This window comes from Nycticebus coucang, chromosome 20, assembly GCF_027406575.1.
Source record: "Nycticebus coucang isolate mNycCou1 chromosome 20, mNycCou1.pri, whole genome shotgun sequence".
In the NCBI taxonomy this organism is placed as follows: domain Eukaryota; kingdom Metazoa; phylum Chordata; class Mammalia; order Primates; family Lorisidae; genus Nycticebus; species Nycticebus coucang.
In genome coordinates, this window is record NC_069799.1 from 58,995,119 (window position 1) to 59,014,385 (window position 19,267).

General features: G+C 47.4%; 1 protein-coding gene across 9 annotated transcripts in view; it reads left to right on the top strand.

The window, feature by feature from the left end:
- Positions 1–19,267, top strand: part of FRMD4A (FERM domain containing 4A) — a 607,160-nt gene that overhangs the window by 525,277 nt on the left and 62,616 nt on the right. For all 9 annotated transcript variants that reach the window (XM_053572753.1, XM_053572754.1, XM_053572751.1 and 6 more), the window contains one exon: positions 2,890–2,976. In XM_053572753.1, coding sequence (XP_053428728.1) covers positions 2,890–2,976 — 87 coding nt within the window. The remainder of the gene's footprint in view (positions 1–2,889; positions 2,977–19,267) is intronic.

A 19,267-nucleotide genomic window follows, 5' to 3' on the forward strand; every position in this document is an offset into this window, starting at 1 on the left:
TGCTCCAAAGCTCAGGCTCTCTTCCATGAAGTCACATAATAACCCCCAGCTTCCTTTCGGTCTCCGAAGAATCTTGGCAGATGAGACCACAGAGCACCTCATTAGGAAGACTCCATCAAAATCAGGAACTGTGGGAAAGAAGAACTTTCAGCAGAATCCAGTGTTTTCCATAGTGGTCAAATACCACAAAGGCAGATTTACAGGAGAAGGACTGGGAATACAGGCAGTACACAGGCTGACAAATTTGAGTCCATGACCATTTATGAAGACAAGATCTGTCTTCTTAAATATCGTGATGGCCAAGTCCAGTGCTGACTTTGATCCATTCTAAATTCTCTTTTATTTTATCCATAATGTTCCAGATTGAGATCTCCTCTTTGAAATAATAGATAAAAATCCTCCTCCCCCGCCCCGCCGAAGGACAAATTCCCTTCCTTCTCCTTCCTTAATTGACCCTTAACGAGAAGTGTAACTAAGTTATCGCCCAGAGTGCAGCCAAAAAAGAGCAGAAAACACTTCTAAGCTCAAGACAGTTCCACCTAAGATTCTCTTCCTCTTCCACCAGTATCTTTCTCCTGGTTTGTGTCAAGTCTGTTTTTCATTCCTTTGGACTAGAACATGCAGCATGTTTTATTCATTTTTGGACCAACCTTGGCAGCTGGGATAACACTTTCTTGCCATTGGTGTGCATTGAATTGCCCATATCATCTGCTAAACTGCAGGTTTTGATGGCAAAGACGATGTGCTGTACTCTGTCATATATTCCCAGAACCCACCATAATGCCTGACGTGTAGGAGATGCCCACCCAGTAAATATTTACCAAGTAGATGTTCCTTGAGCATTGAGTGGAGTCTTTGGACATGTGGATTTCCAGGGTGGGAACGAACGTTGAACTGCAGTTGCGGAGACCAGAGCTATGAGGCATGTGAGGGGCCCAGTGTTATCCCGTAGCTTGGCTCAGGGTCATTGAACACCGGCAATGGTTAAATTTCACCTGATGTCCTGCCAAAGTTCCTCTCACTGGTGGAAGCCTAGAATCTTTCTTCTGCATTGTTCTAAGAATTCACACAACCATCACAGCCAGCTTGCCCTTCTCAAGCATAAGCTATAGTTTGTCATGAGCTGTGTGATCTGGCCTCCTGGGTCCTTTCCTGTCCCATATTAGAAAGCGGGGTCCTCTATGAGGCTTACCCCTAGGTGAGCTTATGCCTGGCATGTGACCATTTGACCCCACCGTAGTAGGGGATCAATCAGCTCCCCCAAAGGAAATTCAGTTGTTCATGAGAAGAGACCCAGAATTCAGCTGTGCTGGCCGCCAGCATTAGCGACACTGCTAGGGAGAATCCTGCAGCCTATTTCTATTTTGCCATCTTGTCACCATAGAGGAAACACAAGGCTCCAGCCATTTGGAGACATTTCATAGAAATTAAACTATTTAGAATTTAGAAATTCCTGGACTGCATTTTCTGGTTTGCTGTTTGTCCTAAGTTTTAGCTCACTCCCATCTCTGATTAAAAGATAGATTAAGAAATTTGGCTCCCCAACTACCCCTAAGAAAGTGTTTTGAATATCAGATGACTATTTGAGATGCAGGAAACTTCATCTGGTCTTTCAGCTTGCTTAGCCCTGTGGTCCCTTTCCTTGTCAGCCCTAGAACTTAATAAAAAAGCTATCTCTGATATATACATCTGTATGCTTTCTGCCTCCTAAGAAAGCCTTAGAAATGCGCTCATAATTCAGTTGGTGAGAGACCCAGAAGCAGGGCTTGTGATTTTCAAAGTGCCAAGTTTGACTCTTGGAATCTGGAAGTGTAAGCAATCTCTCTGCTACTAAGAACACAGGAGTCCAAGCAAGTCTGACCCAGTTATATCAATCTCACTGTTGGGTGGCCTTGTGGTCACACCCATACCCTATTCTTAGTGTAATCCCAGCACTTACCTAGGCCATCAGATGTTGTACTGGTGTTGGGTTTCCCTTTCATTCCACTCTCTGAAACCATTGCATCGCACACAGGTTTTAAAATATTTTAACGAAATCATATGCCCTGGGGCTTTAAAAACTTTTTCAAAACGTGTCACTTTGCCTTTTCTCCTTGTGCTCACCTTGAAATAACACACCCACAAATATTTCAAAACTATTATGCCAATGTTGAGTTTTTAGGAAACCCATGTATTAGCTTGTTCAGCGACGTGGCAGATAGGACAGATCCAGAGGAAAACTGCCTGGTGAGCACAGTGTAAAACAGGGCACCTGGTAGCTTTCATTAGCAACTCAGAACTATTTGAATGTAGAATTGCAATTTACACTCAGGGGAGGAGGGACTTCTGCTAAAGAAATGAGTAGGGACTTTGTGTTTTCAACTCAGTCCTGCCATTTTGCAGCCTTGTCCTGCCTGGCACCCAGCTGTGCTCTGGAGTGAGTCCAGGGCAGGGGGCACCTTCCAGCCTGTGCTGCCATTGGCTTGCTGGGGATGGGGAGGGTCCCAAGTAAAGCTGGGATAGCTCTTTGCTTTGATTTGTCCTTAAAATGAGAGAAGTCACTTTCCATCATCTCCACGATGCCTCTAGCTCTGACAGCTGATGACAGTTTCTCTGCTCCAGGTCCTTTTATAAGAATGTGCAATATCTCTCAAATTTTTCTTGGTGGTGAGTGAAGGGCCTGGCACGGAAGGCTTAACTTCTTGGGGGAAAAAAAAAAAAAGAATAGGGCACTCACTCCTTTTTTTTTCCCCTGCCCTTTATTATTAATATAAAGGAGAAGAGACTCTGTGTGCCTGGTGAGGAACACAGCCCAGCCCCCCACCCTGGGTACTTTCCGTGTTCCCCTGTTCATATAACTGAGCACCCTTCTCTGGTTCATGATGACTCATGTTCCTTTTGATGTCCTAGGACAAGCAGGGTATCCCATGGTGGCTGGGCCTGAGCTACAAGGGAATCTTCCAGTATGACTACCATGACAAGGTGAAGCCCAGGAAGGTAAGGTGGACTGCAATGTGTTTTTAATGGATGTCAGATTGAGCCCCCGGGCTCATTGTTCACCCACTAATTTTTTTTTTTTTTTCACCCACTAATTTTTAAGTGTACACAAATTACTGCACAGGAATCCGCTGTGACTTCTCTGGGATAAATATTTTTTCTCTCTGTCTCTAAGGAAAGTAAGCTGTGGTAATTACTTAAAGAGGACTGGCTCAGGTAAGCCCACAGCAGATGGGCAAAAGAACTTTTGAGGGACTGACATGTTCTTAATTTCCTGGGGGATGTAAGTTTGGGGGGAAAGGTGACATTTCTCTTGAATCATTTGGGAAAGCCCTGAGGTCCATCTGAGCTCTCCCAAAGGACGGGGTAGAAGCCAGTGGAAGAGCTTAAAAAAAAAAAAAAAAGTCAAAAAGAAGGAACGAGAGAGAGAGAGAGAGAGAGAAGTAGTCTTGGAAAACTGGCAAATTCTGACACAGGAGAAATGATCAGAAAATATGATCATTTGCTGGACCATAAAAGGAAGCAGGGAAACTCCTGCTAAGTCCTGGTAAACCCAAAACGAAACGTTTGAAGGGGACACAGAATTTGCATTGTCTCTGTTTTCATTTACACACATTTTTCAGACCAGAACAAATTGAAAAATTATAATGGAAAAGTTATCTTTGAGGCAAATGCTGTCATTCGGATGTTCTGGCAGAGAATAGCAGAGAGCTGGTATGCAGTTCAAACCCTGAAATACGTATTAAAAGCCTATCAAAACCGTGTGTGCTTTAGCAGAGAGAAAGCAGTAGTGGGCCGTTATGTCACCGCAGATTGCTTCCCAAGCAGTTTTTATCCACGAATAGGATTGAAACCCACATCACGCGTCTGAGTGGATCACCATCTATCCAGTTAACATCTGTCCTTCACCAACTTCTTTATTAAATTGCTGGGGGTAGGAGGGATGGCCCTGTGTTGGGAAGGATTTTCACTCAATTGATGGGTACATCAGTTGCATTCTAAGAAAAGATGCTGAGCAAACGATGGAGGAGTTATTCACTGGGAACGGTAGGGACATGGCTCTTCTGAGGGGTCTGTGTGTGACTGTCTCTGCGTCTGTGTATTTGCAACAAAAAATGAATCAGACCCCGTGTTCTGACTTTTTTCTGCTTTATTTTCTCAGTCATAGCATTTGTACCTCTTTCTATATCTTCCTTCCTTTTTTTTCCCCGGGCCTTTTGTCCATGAGGCATTTTTTTCTGTGCCTTTTCTTCTCAAATTCTCTCTTCCTCCCTTCATCTTTTTACATCAACTCTCCTTTCTTTTCAACCTGCCTGCCTGTTTTTTTTCTGCTTGCAAAAGCTGAGACTATTCCTAGACCAGTGTTATTCCACTTTTTTATCTCACGGCACACTTGAACCTATACTTAAACTTCTGTGGCATACTTAAATTACATTGATCAAAAAAAAGAAAAAAATAAGAAAAAGAATATTCTTATTGTGCTTTTGAATGTCTTTCGAAAATAGTTTAATTAATGATCTTTAAAGTTTTTGAAGGCACACAGGTTGAAAATCACTATCCCTGAGTAAGTAGTTTTGTCTTTCACAAAATCCTGGTAGAAGGCCCAAGTGGATAATTGAGGTGTACAGCAGAGTTAATTAAAATCCGGGGTTGATATCTCCTCTTCCTCCAAGCTTGTTGAAAGACCTGCTAACAAGTATTCATACTTTGGGGCTTCAAGTTATTAATAATTTGAGCTTTCTTTACTTCTCTAATTGAAGTTCTAATGAAGATCCAAAAGGTTGTGGAAATAGCACCTGATTTATGCAAGGGCTCAGCAAATCCTAACTATCATTATAAGACTCTAAAATGGGCTTCAAGATAAGGAAAAGTAAGAAGCCAAAGTGTGAATAATCAATCATCAAATAAGAGAATTTATAATGATCTATGGAACTTATCCAGGACGATGAAGTTAAAATGTTCAAAGGTCAATGTAGTTTTCAGGGTATTGGCCCTAACTTAAGACTATGTTGTTATTTAAAATAATTTGTGTTTCTGTGGACTTCAGGGAAAAAGTTGGAATTCCCAAGCCCGTTACTCGTTGAAAGACAACAGATTTATGAGAAACATCATTCATTCTCTCATTTATTTAATAAATGGTCATTGTGTACCGTACACTGTTATGTGCCAAACATAGTGTTGGGCACTGAGATAAAGAAGGTGTAAATTCTGTCTCCTCCAGGCCTGCACAGTCTTTTGGGGAGAGAGAAGTGTGTGATAACTGAGCCGGGGTCTAAGTGCCACAGTGGACGTCTGTGCGAGGGTCAGTGGTGAATTAAAGGGGAGGGGCAACGTCCTCACGGAGGAAGCAAAGAGCAAGTAAGTTTTGCAGATGGAGGAGCAGCGTGGGGAGGCCTGCAGGAGAGAGGCCAGGATGCGTGATAAGCTCCACGAGGGGACAGCATGGTGTGGCAGCAGGGTAGGGGACACACAGTGCAATCCATGCTGGAACCTGGGTGAGAGGAGAATGGCCAGCTCCTAGAAGGCTTGGTGGCTCTGCCAAGAGGACTTCATCCTCTGTGGTCAGCACAGCTGCAGAGGGTCTGAACCGCAGCAGTACCGTGTCAGGCCTGCACTGTCACTGAGCCATCCTTTCAGCAGTTGTGTGGCAAATGGATCAGAGGGAGCCAGGACACCATTTACAGGAGTGTAGGCCGCACCGCGCAGGGCTTGAGGCTGGCTTTTCAGTAACGGGAATGGAGGAGGGAGCTGAGAAGGCGGGGGTCACTCACAGACCATGTGGGAGAGAGGGTGGTGTGAGAGGAGGAGAAAAGAGGAGCCCTGGGACGACGGCAAGTGCAGTTTGGGGTGTGTAAATCTGGAGGTTTCATGGGACCTCCAAGGAGCTGTCACCGGTAGGCCGCTGGGTCTTTGTTCAGAGCCCACGAGCAGCAGAAATTTCCTAAGTGTAACTGACCCAGAGGCGGGACCAGGAGGGGTCAAAGAGCCAGCGGCACAGCAGGGCCATGAGTGCCAGCATTCAGTGCCCTGTCACAGCAGCCATCCCCGTGCAGATTCTGTCACGCCGGGCCAGAAGCTCATACGTAGGTCACTATGAAAGTTTTGAGACAGACTATGTCGTGGTCCATTATTTCACTTCCCAGAAACACAGTCGACAGCGTTCTCTCTGATTCACCCGTGTACTTTTCAACGTGTCTGCTGATCGGTGCCACTGGGAGGGCTTCGTTTGGTCCTGTCCTCCTGGATTCTGTCTTTCTTAATTTTTTTGTGTATATCATCATAATGGCCCATGCATAATTCGGGGCACCCCCCCCCCGTTACAAAGTGAATGTACAATCTGATATAAAAAGAAGAACAGGACTTTGAAAGGCCCACGAGGGAAAGCAAGCTCCCAGCTTCCTTAGCTTCGAGGGCACCCACCTCTGCTGAGATGTCAGATGGGGCTTAAAGGAAAGCCAGCTCAGCGAGAGCCACAGATGAGAAGTCCCGTAGGCATTGTAGAAAGGCCAGATCTGTTACATTTCAGGCACACATGTGTCTCTGAGACTACCAAAAGCACACTCCCGTTCCAGCACTCTGCAGCTAAGGAGACGCACGCAGGGGAGAGTGAACGATGTCAGTGTATGTTGTCATCTAAGTGCCAACATCTGTCTTCAGAGCCTCCGGGCCGGTGGTTCTTTTTTATTTTTAATAGACAAAGTCTCATTCTGTCGCCCAGGCTGGCATGCATGGAGTGGATAGCTCACAGTAACCTCACCCAGCTAATTTTTAAATATTTTTCCTTGCTATGTTGCCCACACTTGTCTTGAATTTACTTTTCTTATCCCATAAAACTTGACATCTAAGGATCACTTTAAACTTACATATTGCATTTGTTTGTTTTTAGAGATAGGGTCTTACTGTGTTGCCCAGGCTTGAGTATAGTGGCATCATCATAGCTCACTATAACTCAAACTGATGGGCTCAAGAGATCCTCCTACTTCAGCCTCTTGAGTAGCTGGACTACAGGTACACACCACCACAACAGGCTACTTTTTAAAATTTTTTGTAGAGACAAAGAACTTGCAATGTTGTCTAGGCTGGTCTTGAACTCCTGACCTCAAGCAATCCCCATGCCTCGGCTCCCCAAAGTGCTGGGATTACAAAGTGCCTGTCAGTGTGGCCAGCCTGGGCCAGTAGTTCTCAACCTCCACTGTCCATCAGAAACTCATATGAAACTGCTGGAGTGTCTAGATGCCACATTCTCCCCCTAGAAATACTCACTGCATCTCTGACCTGGCCATGGAGCATGTGAAAAGCCCCACAGTGACTGAGCTGTGCGGCTGCAGACCAGGACCACCATAGGCAGCTCCCTGTGGAAACTCAGACTTGGGAAGGCCAGCAGGCTCAGCAGGTGTGGCCAGTAATATCCGGGGAGGCCTCAAGCATGGGACTCAAGGCTGGCAAGTGACCAGGGAAGGATGCCCCTGAGGGCCCCACACCCTTCTGGCTCTGGCACCTCCCACATCTCCACCACCTTGAGCCTCCAGGGACGCTCAGGGAAGGGAGCGGCACCCAGTTCTGTGCACCTGGACGCATCTGCAGCAACAGCTGCATCTCCACTCAGCAGCTGCTCCCACCCAGCACCAGGCAGAGGCCCTCCCTGACACTCTGACCCAGTTAGGTGGCTCTGTCACATGATACCACAGTGAGAGCCAGCATTCATGCAGAGGCAGTGGCAGTGTTGAATCTGCTCCCTTTGCTTAGAAGGGTCTCTAGACACTTCCACTGGTAGGCACAGCTCTTATGCTGTCAGCGACCGTTGGCACAGCTGGAGGCGCCGAGTGTTGCCATGTGGCTCACCAAAAAAAAAGTGCCAAACAAGCTCCCGAGGAGGGGCGGCTGGTGGCTGGCCCAGAGTGGGCAGCGCTGTAGCCTGTTTCTTATTCTCCAGCTGGGATGCAGTTTTCCATTCTAGCCTCAAGTTCACCCTGAGTCCCTTAATCCTTGCTGTGGAACCTGGTGGTTCTGGGGAGATGGAGTAAAGTGTAGGAGGAGACCTCACGATGGGGTGGAGCGGAGAGAGCATTTGGCGCCTTCATCTGCTACCCGGACCTTCTGAGCAGACAGGCCTCCTGCCTTCCTGGAGCACGGGCGAAACGCAGCTGGGCTGTGTAAAAAAGAACCAAGAAAACAGCTAGCCTCTCCACCTTCAGAACAGCCAGTCTGGGGGGGACCCTGCAGACTGGAGTTTGGCTTTTGTGCTTGTTCAGAAATGCTGAACTTCTGAAGACACACTCTGGTAGTATTTGGAAAAATGTGTGTGGAAGAACAGCTCCCAAAATGCCCGAAGAAAACAGCAAACAAGACTTAAAAAAAAAAAAATCAGCATCTATGATGTTTCCCCTTTCACTCTGACTGCTGCCTGCTTCTGAGTTCTTATTCCTGCTCAGACACCGTGTGACGCTGGACACGGCCCTTGGGGTTCTTGTAGCTTTTCCTCCCCCGTGGCTGTGGCCGTGCTGCTGCACAGTTGTGAACGTCGCTCCTGGTACTACGGCTGACGGTGTCCACACGTCTAGCTGTCTTGGTTCAGCACTGGAGACAGAGCCGGAAGAGAGTCCTGGTGGCGAAGAAACAAATCTCGCAGTGGTTCTATCCCCCTAGTCTACCCTAGTTACCAAATTCCGTTTTACGCTTGCACACTTGTGGGTTTAGGCACCCTAGGCTTCAGAAACAATGGCACAGCATCAGGTTGGCATGTGGGCTCTTAAGGTAAATCACCAGCTTCATCTTTGTTTGCATTTATATGTAAAGAGACCTAACTATCAGAAAAAAAGCCAGCCGTATAAAATGACCACTAATAGCCATGTTGTTGGGCTGTCCCATGGGATTGGGGCTGTTGTGCTGGCACAAAAAAGGTTTTCCTGGTTGGTGCCTGTGGCTCAGTGAGTAGGGCATTGGCCCCATATACTGAGGGTGGCGGGTTTGACCCTGGCTCCAGCCAAACTGCAACGAAAAATAACCGGTATTATGGTAGGCACTTGTAGTCCCAGCTACTCAGGAGGCTGAGGCAAGAGAATCACCTAAGCCTAAGAGCTGGAGGTTGCTATGAGCTGTGATGCCACAGCACTCTACCAAGGGCGACAAAGAGAGACTATCTTTAAAAAAAAAGAGAGAGATTTTCCTCTTTCTGCCCTGAAAACATTTGAATGAAAATTCAATGATATATGTTGAAGAGGCATTGTTTATTAACTCTCACCGAACCAGGGTCCTATGGAACAGATAAATAAGGCTAAATAAAATCTGTCTCACATACAGCCCCCTCTTTAGAGGGGGGTGGTCCTTGCATTCCTTAGATCAAAGTGGGACAGTCCCTTTTCTGCAGCATCCGGCATCTGTACCACAGGTGTGAGGCGACTAGGCACTAAAGATTCCATTCCCCTCCAGTACCAGGCTGAGCCCTCTCCTCTGCCCAGTCCTTATATTTTGCACTCTCCAAACCTATGCACAGCGCAGTCACCTGATCATCAGAAAACAATATAAATGAAAACAGAAAACGCTTTCCAAATGGGGCGCTGAGAGTCAGAATGAAGCTCCCTTCTGCAGGCCGTGTGTGGGGCTGTATGCATTAGAGAGCAAATGGCAGGAAGCAACTCCAAAAAGCCTTCCCTGGAAGGAATATGCAATATCTGTAAATCATCATTCACGGATGCGGCCCACACTCAGGCTTGTGTTTAATGAACTCTGCCCGTTGGGGGAGAACAGCAACGCCAATCCTTGTAACATACTCAGCAGACAGCACTTATTTATTTGATGTGCAATTAGAGGGGCTTTTATGTACACTTAGCTGCACACTTAGGAGCACTGCGGGGTCTCCTCTGAGGCATTAGGAGAAGGACCAGAGTAAATGTCTGGCCCCTGGCCCCCAGCAGCCGCGCGGCCTCCTCCGATTCCTGAGAGTGCCTTGGAAGCCGGGGCATTGGCTCTGGGAATTGATGCATTGCTTCCCCATCTCCAGATTAGTAAAGATTTCTGAACTAAATGAGATGATGAGACAGGAAGGGAAAATAATGTTTACAGGAAATATTCCATTAACTGCCGGCTGACTCCCAGGGGCGTCCCCCTGCTGAATTATGCTGAAACAGGCACACCCTGTTGCTCACACCGCCTGCGACTGTGTCGGCTTCTGTCTGTATGTTCTGGACTGGTCTTCAGGTTGCAGGCCCTGCTGCCTGGGCTGGCCCCAAGTGGGTGCCTCCCTCGTTCCAGCGTCTGCATTCCCCTTGGAAACCAGACTCTGCCCACTCTTGGGGGAGCTGCACTTACTGTGCTCGGCATTCTTAGCATTTCCCAGCCTCCTCTAGTTCGGTCATGGTTTAATATCAAAGGGCCGCCTCTGTTTGCATCCAGATCTCGGGGCAGTGCTGAGTGGCCTGGAAGGGTTCAGTGCTTGTGGGTGACAGGCCCTGGCTGTGAGTCCTCAGCCTGAGGGGAGGAGGATAGGGAGGCATAGGAAGTTACCAGACTCTGCTATTTAAAAATAACTCTCACTCTCTTAGCTGGCTCGGTGGCTCATGCCTGTAATCCTAGCACTCTGGGAGGCCGAGGTGAGTGGATTGCTTGAGCTCTGGAGTTCAAGACCAGCCTGAGTAAGAGCTAGACCAAGAACCTGTCTCTACTAAAACAAAATAGAAATACTAGCTGGGCCTTGTGGCAGATGCCTGTAGTTCCAGCTATTCGGGAAGCTGAGGTAAAGGATCACTTGAGCCTAGAAGTTTGAGGTTACTTTGAGCTATGATGCCAGGGCACTCTACCCAGGGTGACAGACTCTGACTCAAAAATAAATTAATTAACTAATTAACTCTACAAGAAGAAAAGGGAGCAAGCATAATGGTATTCTCTGAAAACTCAGGCCCCATTTTCAAAGCATCAGTCCGAAGCCTCTCCCTTCTCAAACCACCAACATCAAATACGGTGGAATCCTCCTCCCTTGGAAGAGGAACCCTAACCTCTTCTCCCATCTGAGAACTGTCGTCACCTGAAAGCAGGGTGCTGGAGTGTGGAACCACAGTAGAAGGTGTCAAGTGTGACCTCCAGTCAGGTGTCCCCCATCTGAGCATTCCTGGGGGAGTCAGACTTACAGGGCATCTGGGTGAGAACTGTCTTGAGTCTGCCTCTGACGAGAACACAGACACGGGGTCACGGGTCGGGAAGCCAGGAGGCCAGCCTTTCTGTGTGCGCCACCTTAACCGCAGGCTCCTGGCTGAGCAAAGTGCTCAGCCTCCCCACAGCTGGCTCCTCTTCTCCCAACACTTGAAAGCAATCTCTTTCCTGTCCACCCCAGGGGGGTTTATAACAACATGAGGTGGTTATAAATACGGAATGAACTGCTTTTAAAAAGATACAGAGCACTAAGCAAATCTAAGGCATCGCCAGTTACGGACAACTCTCTCGAAAGCACCATCGCTTTCTGAGACTTCCTAGTTCACTAAAGCTCTTGGAGTTGCTGGTGAGGATGTGTGGCTCTGCCTGCCTGGAAGGTCATTCACTTGTTTGATAAATGTCATTCAAGGGCCTGTCCGTGCGGGGCCCTGCTGTCTACTCTGCAGACACCACACAGAGAGTGATGGCAAGAGACAAGGTCCCTGCCCTCGCTGGGCTCACAGTCTGCTCGGGAAGGTGGTCACATGATAATATTAGATAAATATTATACATCTAACATCTTGGGTCAGGCATTAAATTCTGTGAAGATAGTAAATCAGTAAGGAAGAGTTGGTACGTGGTCAGCCATGGTGTGTCCATGCAGGGGCTGTTTCTGTGATTCTCTTTTTTTCTTTCTTTTTTTTGGTGGTGGTGGGGGGTTGCAGTTGTCATTGCTGTTTAGCAGGCCTGGGCTGGACTCGAACCTGCCACCTTTCGTGTATGTGGCTGGTGCCCTACTCACTGAGCTACGGGCACCAAGCCCGTTTTCTGTGATTCTGTCCTCCTGAGTGGTGTCCATCCAAGATGGATTTTCACACAGGGAGTGTACTGAGGAATGCTCTGGGATTTACACCAAAGGGAAAGGGCGGGAGAGCAGGCACCAGGCAGAGAGAGGGGCTGAGCTGAGATGCAATCCCAGCAAGGTATCCCTGAACCGCAGGCACAGCTCTGAAGCTACAGCAACCTCAGACCCATTGAGGCTAGATTGAGCCTCATCCACCAGCATCAAGCAATCATTAGACCCAGGGGACACCCAGGGAGGGGGCATGACACTGGGCAGGGTGGCTCCCTGTATCTGAGAGTGATTCCAGGAGAGGGAAGAGGCTCTTCAGTCCTGCAGGGAGAGAGTCTAGTCCCTATAGCACAGCACTCTCCCAGCTGGGGTTCTCCAAGTGTGGACCTTAGACCAGCAGCTTCCTTATCACTTGGGGACATATTATCGATGCTAACTCAGAGTCCTCACCTGAGACTTACAGACTAAGAAACTCAGAAGACGCCACTCGGCATCTTGTTCCCACAAACTCGCCAGGTGACTCAGCCACATGCCATGAAGTTTAAGGACCACCGCTCTGCCCGTGGGCAGTTAAAAAGGACCTTTCCACGTGATCCTACTTTGTCGTTTTTGTTGTGGTGGAGACATTTTTGCCTGAGTTAAAATCAAATTCCTTCCCAGAGGAGTTGCACCTTTAAAAAAGAAAGATACTTTGTAAGTCAGTGACCTCCAGATACACTTCAAGGCCTCAAGTAGAATTTTCTGCACCAAAGAAGAATTATGGTGCCATTAACTCACTTCCTGTCTACAGAGGGTGCCAAAAAATCGCATGCAGGAATGAAGAAAGGAAAAACCTGTATTAAATTTATAATACTCAAGTCACATTTGACTTCTGCAGTTGCAAGAGGTGCTTGATGTGGCTTGTATTCATCTTTTGTTTTCGGTATAGATGGAAACATTATATATTTATAATGTATAATCTGATATATAATTATATATTACAATTTTCATGCAGCTTTTGCCTTTCTTAAATGTGTCCAGATTTTCTTGGCATCATCTGCATTGTTTAAAGTCGTGATAAACAACTTATTTAACCTCTCTGTGCCTCCCTTTTATACCTGGGAAATGGGGACTGGAAGACATGGGATGGAGGTAGTCTAATTTTCTCCGTCTCGAATCAGTTTACATCTCAAAGAGTTTGCCTTTCCCCAAGATAAAAGCACCATTGCCCTTGACATGACAAACGTTGTTACAGTCTCTTTTATACTCAACACAGGAGGCGAGATTGCCTCAAAGAGCAGACAGTGTGTCTTTGTTAAGGGGATTAATTTTGTCGTTGGTCATCAGCTTTGGGAAGCCAGGGTCCCTCACTTCTCATAGCCTCTTATGAAGGTCATCCCGAGTCAGCCAACCCTCCTAGGGCACCAGCTTGTGTTCTGGCGTGTTCTTGTTGAAGTTTGTAGTGGCATCAGACTCTCACCTTCGAGGAAAATTTATCTGTCTGTGAGCAGAAAAAGAAAAAAGCATCGCCTCCATCCAGGTGGGTGATTCTTAGAGAGAAGCTATCATGCGGGGTCATTTCTCTGCAAAGATACTGGAGGAAAGGAATGTAATTATCCCCTGGAAGGGGCAGGTGCAAATCTCCCCCAGGTGACATGCTTAGAGGCACCCCTTGGAGCTCCGAGGACCCCCCCAAATTATCTCTGTGGTTAACCCCCAAGCCTGACATATTTGTAGGCTGCTGTGTACCTGCCCTCACCCCAGCCCCCACCCCCACCCCACTGCCTTTATTTGCAAGGTGTCTTGGCCCTAGTTTTAGCTGTGGTACTGCAAGACAAGTTGCTCCCCTGGCCTCAGTTCCCTCCTCAACAGAGTGGTTCATACAGATGATCAGGGATCTTGACGTTGATGGAAAAGACTCAAAACAGGAGGAGGAGGAATGAAACAAGAGGCAAGCTTAGTTTAACCAAAAGAGGGAGTAATGAATGAAAGGGTATTGCTTTCCAGATTAACATGGTAAGAGGGAAAATGCCAATTTCTAGGTAGGCAACCCCACGTCTGTCTTTGACTGCTCTCTGGTTGGGTGGAAGCTCAAGCTAGATTTATTTAGTTCAATGACAAAAAAGGAATTTTCTCCCCCTGCTGATGTGTGTTTGGGGGGTACGCTGTCTCCCGGGACTCATCCGCTTCCCACACCCGTGCCTGGCCTCCTGGACTTGTCCCTGAATAGACTCATGTGCCAGCACCGGGAAAGGCCACGTAAACAGCCACGTTGACTATGTGGATGGGGGAGGTGTCAAACACATGCAAAGAAACGCCCAGCCAGGCAGCCAGCAGCCCCCCGAGACCGGCTAGCTCCTAACTAACTCCGAAATAGTGCACATTCCCACCACTCGGGAGCCCATTGACCTTGGGTGCAATTTGAAGCAGCAAATCAAAACCAAATGCTGTCGCTGGATTCCAAACCACCGGAAAACAGCATCCAGTAGCTTCACTCCAAGAGGAACCACGAACCAGTAGCAGGAACACATTTGGCTTTTCTGGCTTCAAAACAGAAGGCTTTGCTATTCTAAGAATATTGACTCCTAGGGACTCAAGAGGCAAATCTCTCGTCTCTCACTGTTTCTTTAACGTGTCCCTCGATAAAGACACAAGCCGTCCATGACTTTTCTGACCACTCCTGGATATTATAAAGTCACACAGCCACTTTATTTTTATTTATTTACTTTGAGAGATAGTCTCTGTCACCCTGGGTAGAGTGCTGTGGCATCACAGCTCACAGCAACCTCAAACTCTTGGGTTTAAGTGATCCTCCTGCCTCAGCCTCCCAAGTAGCTGGGACTATAAGTACCTGCTATATCGCCTGGCTGGTTTTTCTATTTTTAGTAGGGATAAGGTCTCCCTCTTGCTGAGGCTGGTCTCAAACTCCTGAACTCAGGCAATCCACCCGCCTCAGGTTCCCGGAGTGCTGGGATTTCAGGCACTGGCTCACACACCCACTTTAAATAGCAAAATCAGTTTTTATTAAGAAATTAGAGTATCCAATCCCTTCTGACAATCAAAGCTTCAAACTTGCTGTGGAACGAAATCCCTCTTTTCTCCCAACTGGGCTCCATCCCTCCTTCGGTTTGTCTGACTTCAGGGGACACCAGTTAAGCCCTGCAGGTGATCCTAGTGACTCTTCTGTTACTTGATTTGAGGGGAGCAGTAAGTGTCTTCCACCTTCCTCTGGGTAGGGGAGAGCTTCGCAGCACCTCTCTTTTCCCAGGACATTCCCCCCAGAACCCCAGAACGCTGTTTCCACCCTCCCCAACATTTTATACCCCACCTGTGGGAGAGAGGTTGCACATGCATTAACCCGTTTTTTTAAAACTGTGATCAAATCCACGTAAGACTTACCGTCTTAATCACTTTTCAGTGCACGGTTCAGCAGTGTTACATAGATGCACCGTGTTGTGCAACAGATCCCCAGAACTATTTCCATCTTGCAAAACTGAAACTCTACCCACTGAACAATAACTCCCATTTCCTCTCTTCCCAGCAGCTTGCAAACAGGATCCTCCTTTCTGTTTCTCTGGATTTGGCTATTCCCATAAGTGGGATCGGAGTGATTTGTCTTTTGGTGACCATAGAGCATGAATATCCAAACCAGGACACTTGTGACAGTGAAAAGGGTCCAGCTAATAATTATCCCACCATGTCACACCAGGGTTACGGGCAAACAAAGGCACCTGCTGACCTATCTAACCAGCTTAGGAGCTTTCCTAGCCAGCATAGTAGCCTGTTTTAACCAATTCTGCGCCTCTCTTAGGAGGTGGTCTGCTCACCACTCTCTTTCGTGATATTGACCATCTTAAAAGTTTCAGCCAGGACTTCATTTTCTCTCTTGTGGCTCCAGTTACCCAGCGGTGAAGTTACATGCAAAAAGCAGAATGCATGGCAATCCTGGGTCATGAATTGGAAAGATTTGCAAGGGCCCTGGCCAGGGAACTAGTAGAGCGCCCAACCACCCACACTTTCGCTCATATTTCCAACAGGTGTTTCTGGTGGGTTTTCAGTCTCTTCACCAACCCTTATAATCATTCTGGAAGGTTTATGCTGACATCTAATATATTCCCTGGGGTCCCTCTACCCCAGGAGTGCGCCCAACCTCCTTGTCATGTGTTTTCCTGTTCTGGTCTTTTAATAAGAAGGCAAAGAGCCAAAGGGCCTCTAGACCCCAGTGCCTTCAGGTCCTCACGTTTGACTGGAAACCAAACCCCAGGCCTACCTTTAATAAGCCTTAGGAGTCACAGCTGAGTGAATTTCCTCTGCGTGCCTGGGTGTATTTTTAGGAAGGCACATGCGTATTTTTAAGTACATAATTGAGTTTATGTTTGAGGTTTGCATACCCATAAAAAAAACTGGTCACTGGCCAGATTTCTCACTCTCTGGGTCTGTGAAAGATTGTGGTCACATTCCCGGGGAGGAGGACAGTGCCGTGAGGTCCTGCCATGGCCGCCCTGATGCCGGCAGGCTGGGGAGATGCCTCATCATCTGTAGAGGCCCCCGGAGTGGATGTGAGAACACAGCCCTGCTGGGATGACCGTCCAACAAGGGTGGGGAACTTCTTTTGGAGAAAGGGATAGAACGAAGATTCTTTTAGTCTGTCGGTGCTCGTTCCATTTAAGTGATGGGTTTTAACCAAAGACCTTCTTGCAATCCATGATTAACCCAGAGTAGGATTTACTTGTCAAAACAGCAGAAAGCCACAGGGAGCTCCTGGCCACTGCCCATCTCTCCCAACCCCCCCACACCCTGCTGTCTGTCTCCGTGGATTTGCCTGTTCTGGACAGTTCAAGTTCATATAAACACAGCCCTACAATGCGGCCATTTGTGTCTGGATTCTTCCACTTAACAATGTTTTCAAGGCCTTCCATGTCGCACCTGCCTCGGCACTGTCTTCCTTGTTTAGGGACAAAAAGTACTCTGCTATCCTTAATGTTTATTGCAGCATTTTCTGCACCAACATAGCAAACAGGCACACAAACAGTACCCTATGCTTTTTTTCTTTTTACTCCACAGATTTTTATTGAAAGTTCCATAAACTAAACCCCGTCCTAGGAATCTAAAGAGTCAGATATGTTCACATAGAGATTTGGTCCTTTCTTGTAAACATTAAACTTTACATTTGTTACCCCTGGAACTTCTTTTCTCCTGTTTTAATGAGAAACTTATGCATTCTGATAAATACTTCGCTTTTGAGTTAATGCCCTTTAGGGCACTTCTGGTGATGATTGGAAAATGGAACCCACAGGGCCAGGCACAGTGGCTCATGCCTGTCAGTTCTCGCACTCTGGGAAGCTGAGGCTGGAGAATCCCAGCTCAGAAGTTCAAGGCCAGCTGGAGGCACAGTGAGACCCCTGTCTCCACTAAAAATAGAAAAAATGAACCAGACTTCATGATGTGAGTCTATAGTCCCAGCTACTCGGAAAGCTGAGGCAGAATCACTTGAACCCAGGAGTTTAAGGTTGCTGTGAACTAGGCTGATGTCGTAGCATCTGGGCTGGGCAACAGAGGGAGATTCCGTCTCAAAAACAAGAAAAAGGAACCCATATCCCATCCCTACTATTATACTCAACTAGCTCTCTGCACCTCCCTCTCTCAAGTGGTTTTCTACCACTTTCTCCTGCTGTATTCCCTTACTGATATTTTATCACTTTCTGAAATCGTGTTATTTATTCCCTTACACATCATCCCTGCAGTGGATGTAACCTCTATGGCCGCAGTTTGTGTCTGGCCGGTGGTACGTTATCAAAGCCAATGACAGCACCTGGAAAACAGTGGGTATCTCTTGAATGAATGAATGAATCTTGGCCATGGGTGTAGTAGAAGGGAATTCTCACTGGGCGAGAGGTTAAGGTGGTGCCCCAGGCTATTGCACCTGCTGTCTGCCCTCCTGTCACCAGCTTCACCCTGGTTTCTGTCTGACCTTGACTCAGTGGTGCTCTGTCCACGCCACTTTGCACAGCAACGCTGGAGACAGGTGCTGTGGTTATCCTCATTCTGCAGATGGAGACTCAGGATGGTCAAGCAACTTGCCCAAGGCCACACAGCTGGCTGACCCAGATCTTCCTTACACCGAAGCTTGCACTCAGAACCAACAGGCTCTGTGGCTTCTCTGGGCATCTTGGCTCCAGCTGCTGCTGCTTCTGCTTGGATTTTCTTTTTTGTTATTCAGACAACAACCATTCATCAAGCTCCTACCCTGTTCTTGCCTATGGTCTTACATCCTAGAGGGGGACACCGTGAGGCCTTCCCTGCCTGCCTTGTTACCCTGTTTCCCCGCAAATAAGACAGTGTCTTATTTTAAGGTGTGCTCCCAAAGATGCGCTAGGTCTTATTTTGGGGGGATGTCTTATCTTTCCTGTAAGTGAGTCTTATTTTCGGAGGATGTCTTATTTTTGGGGAAACAGGGTAGCAATGTCAGCCCCTGTCCTATCCTCTTTTCCTGTTTCTCCTCTGACTTAGGGTACTGTGTAGTTGCCTTATTTATTTATTTATTTGCCTGCCTCTCCCCTCACAAGGATCTACAGGGCAGTTTTATTCACTGGGGGATCTCAGTGCTGGACCGACCCATGGACTGACCACATAGCTATTGATGGACACAAGAGAGAGGGATGTCTGACAGCGCGTCGTGACGCTGCTCGCTTTGAAGACATCGCTGTGTGCCTATGGACAGTGATCTCATAGATTTAGGTACAGCTACTGTAACTCACAGAAGGAAAGCTTTGAGAAAACTGCCTAAGGAGCAAGATAAGGAGAAGGGAGGGGGAAGGCACTGTAGTTTTTTTTTTTTTTTTTGTAGAGACAGAGTCTTACTTTATTGCCCTCGGTAGAGTGCCGTGGCCTCACACAGCTCACAGCAACCTCCAACTCCTGGGCTTAAGCGATTCTCTTGCCTCAGCCTCCCGAGTAGCTGGGACTACAGGCGCCCACCACAACGCCCGGCTATTTTTTGGTTGCAGTTTGGCCGGGGCCGGGTTTGAACCCACCACCCTCGGTACATGGGGCGAGCGCCTTACCGACTGAGCCACAACTATAGTGCCGCCCAAGGCACTATCGTTTTTTATAGCTTCAATTTGTTGATTAAAAAAATGAAAGTCATAAAAAAATTGCTCCCATCTGGGCTCTCCCTTTGTTTTATTTATTTCTTTTTTACCTATTAGACCAGTGGTTCTCAGCCTTCCTAATGCTATGGCCTTTTAATATAGTTCCTGGGGGTCACGACCCACAGGTTGGGAACAGCTGTATTAGACCAAAGGGAACCTAAGAGCTCTTGGTATTAGGTACCAA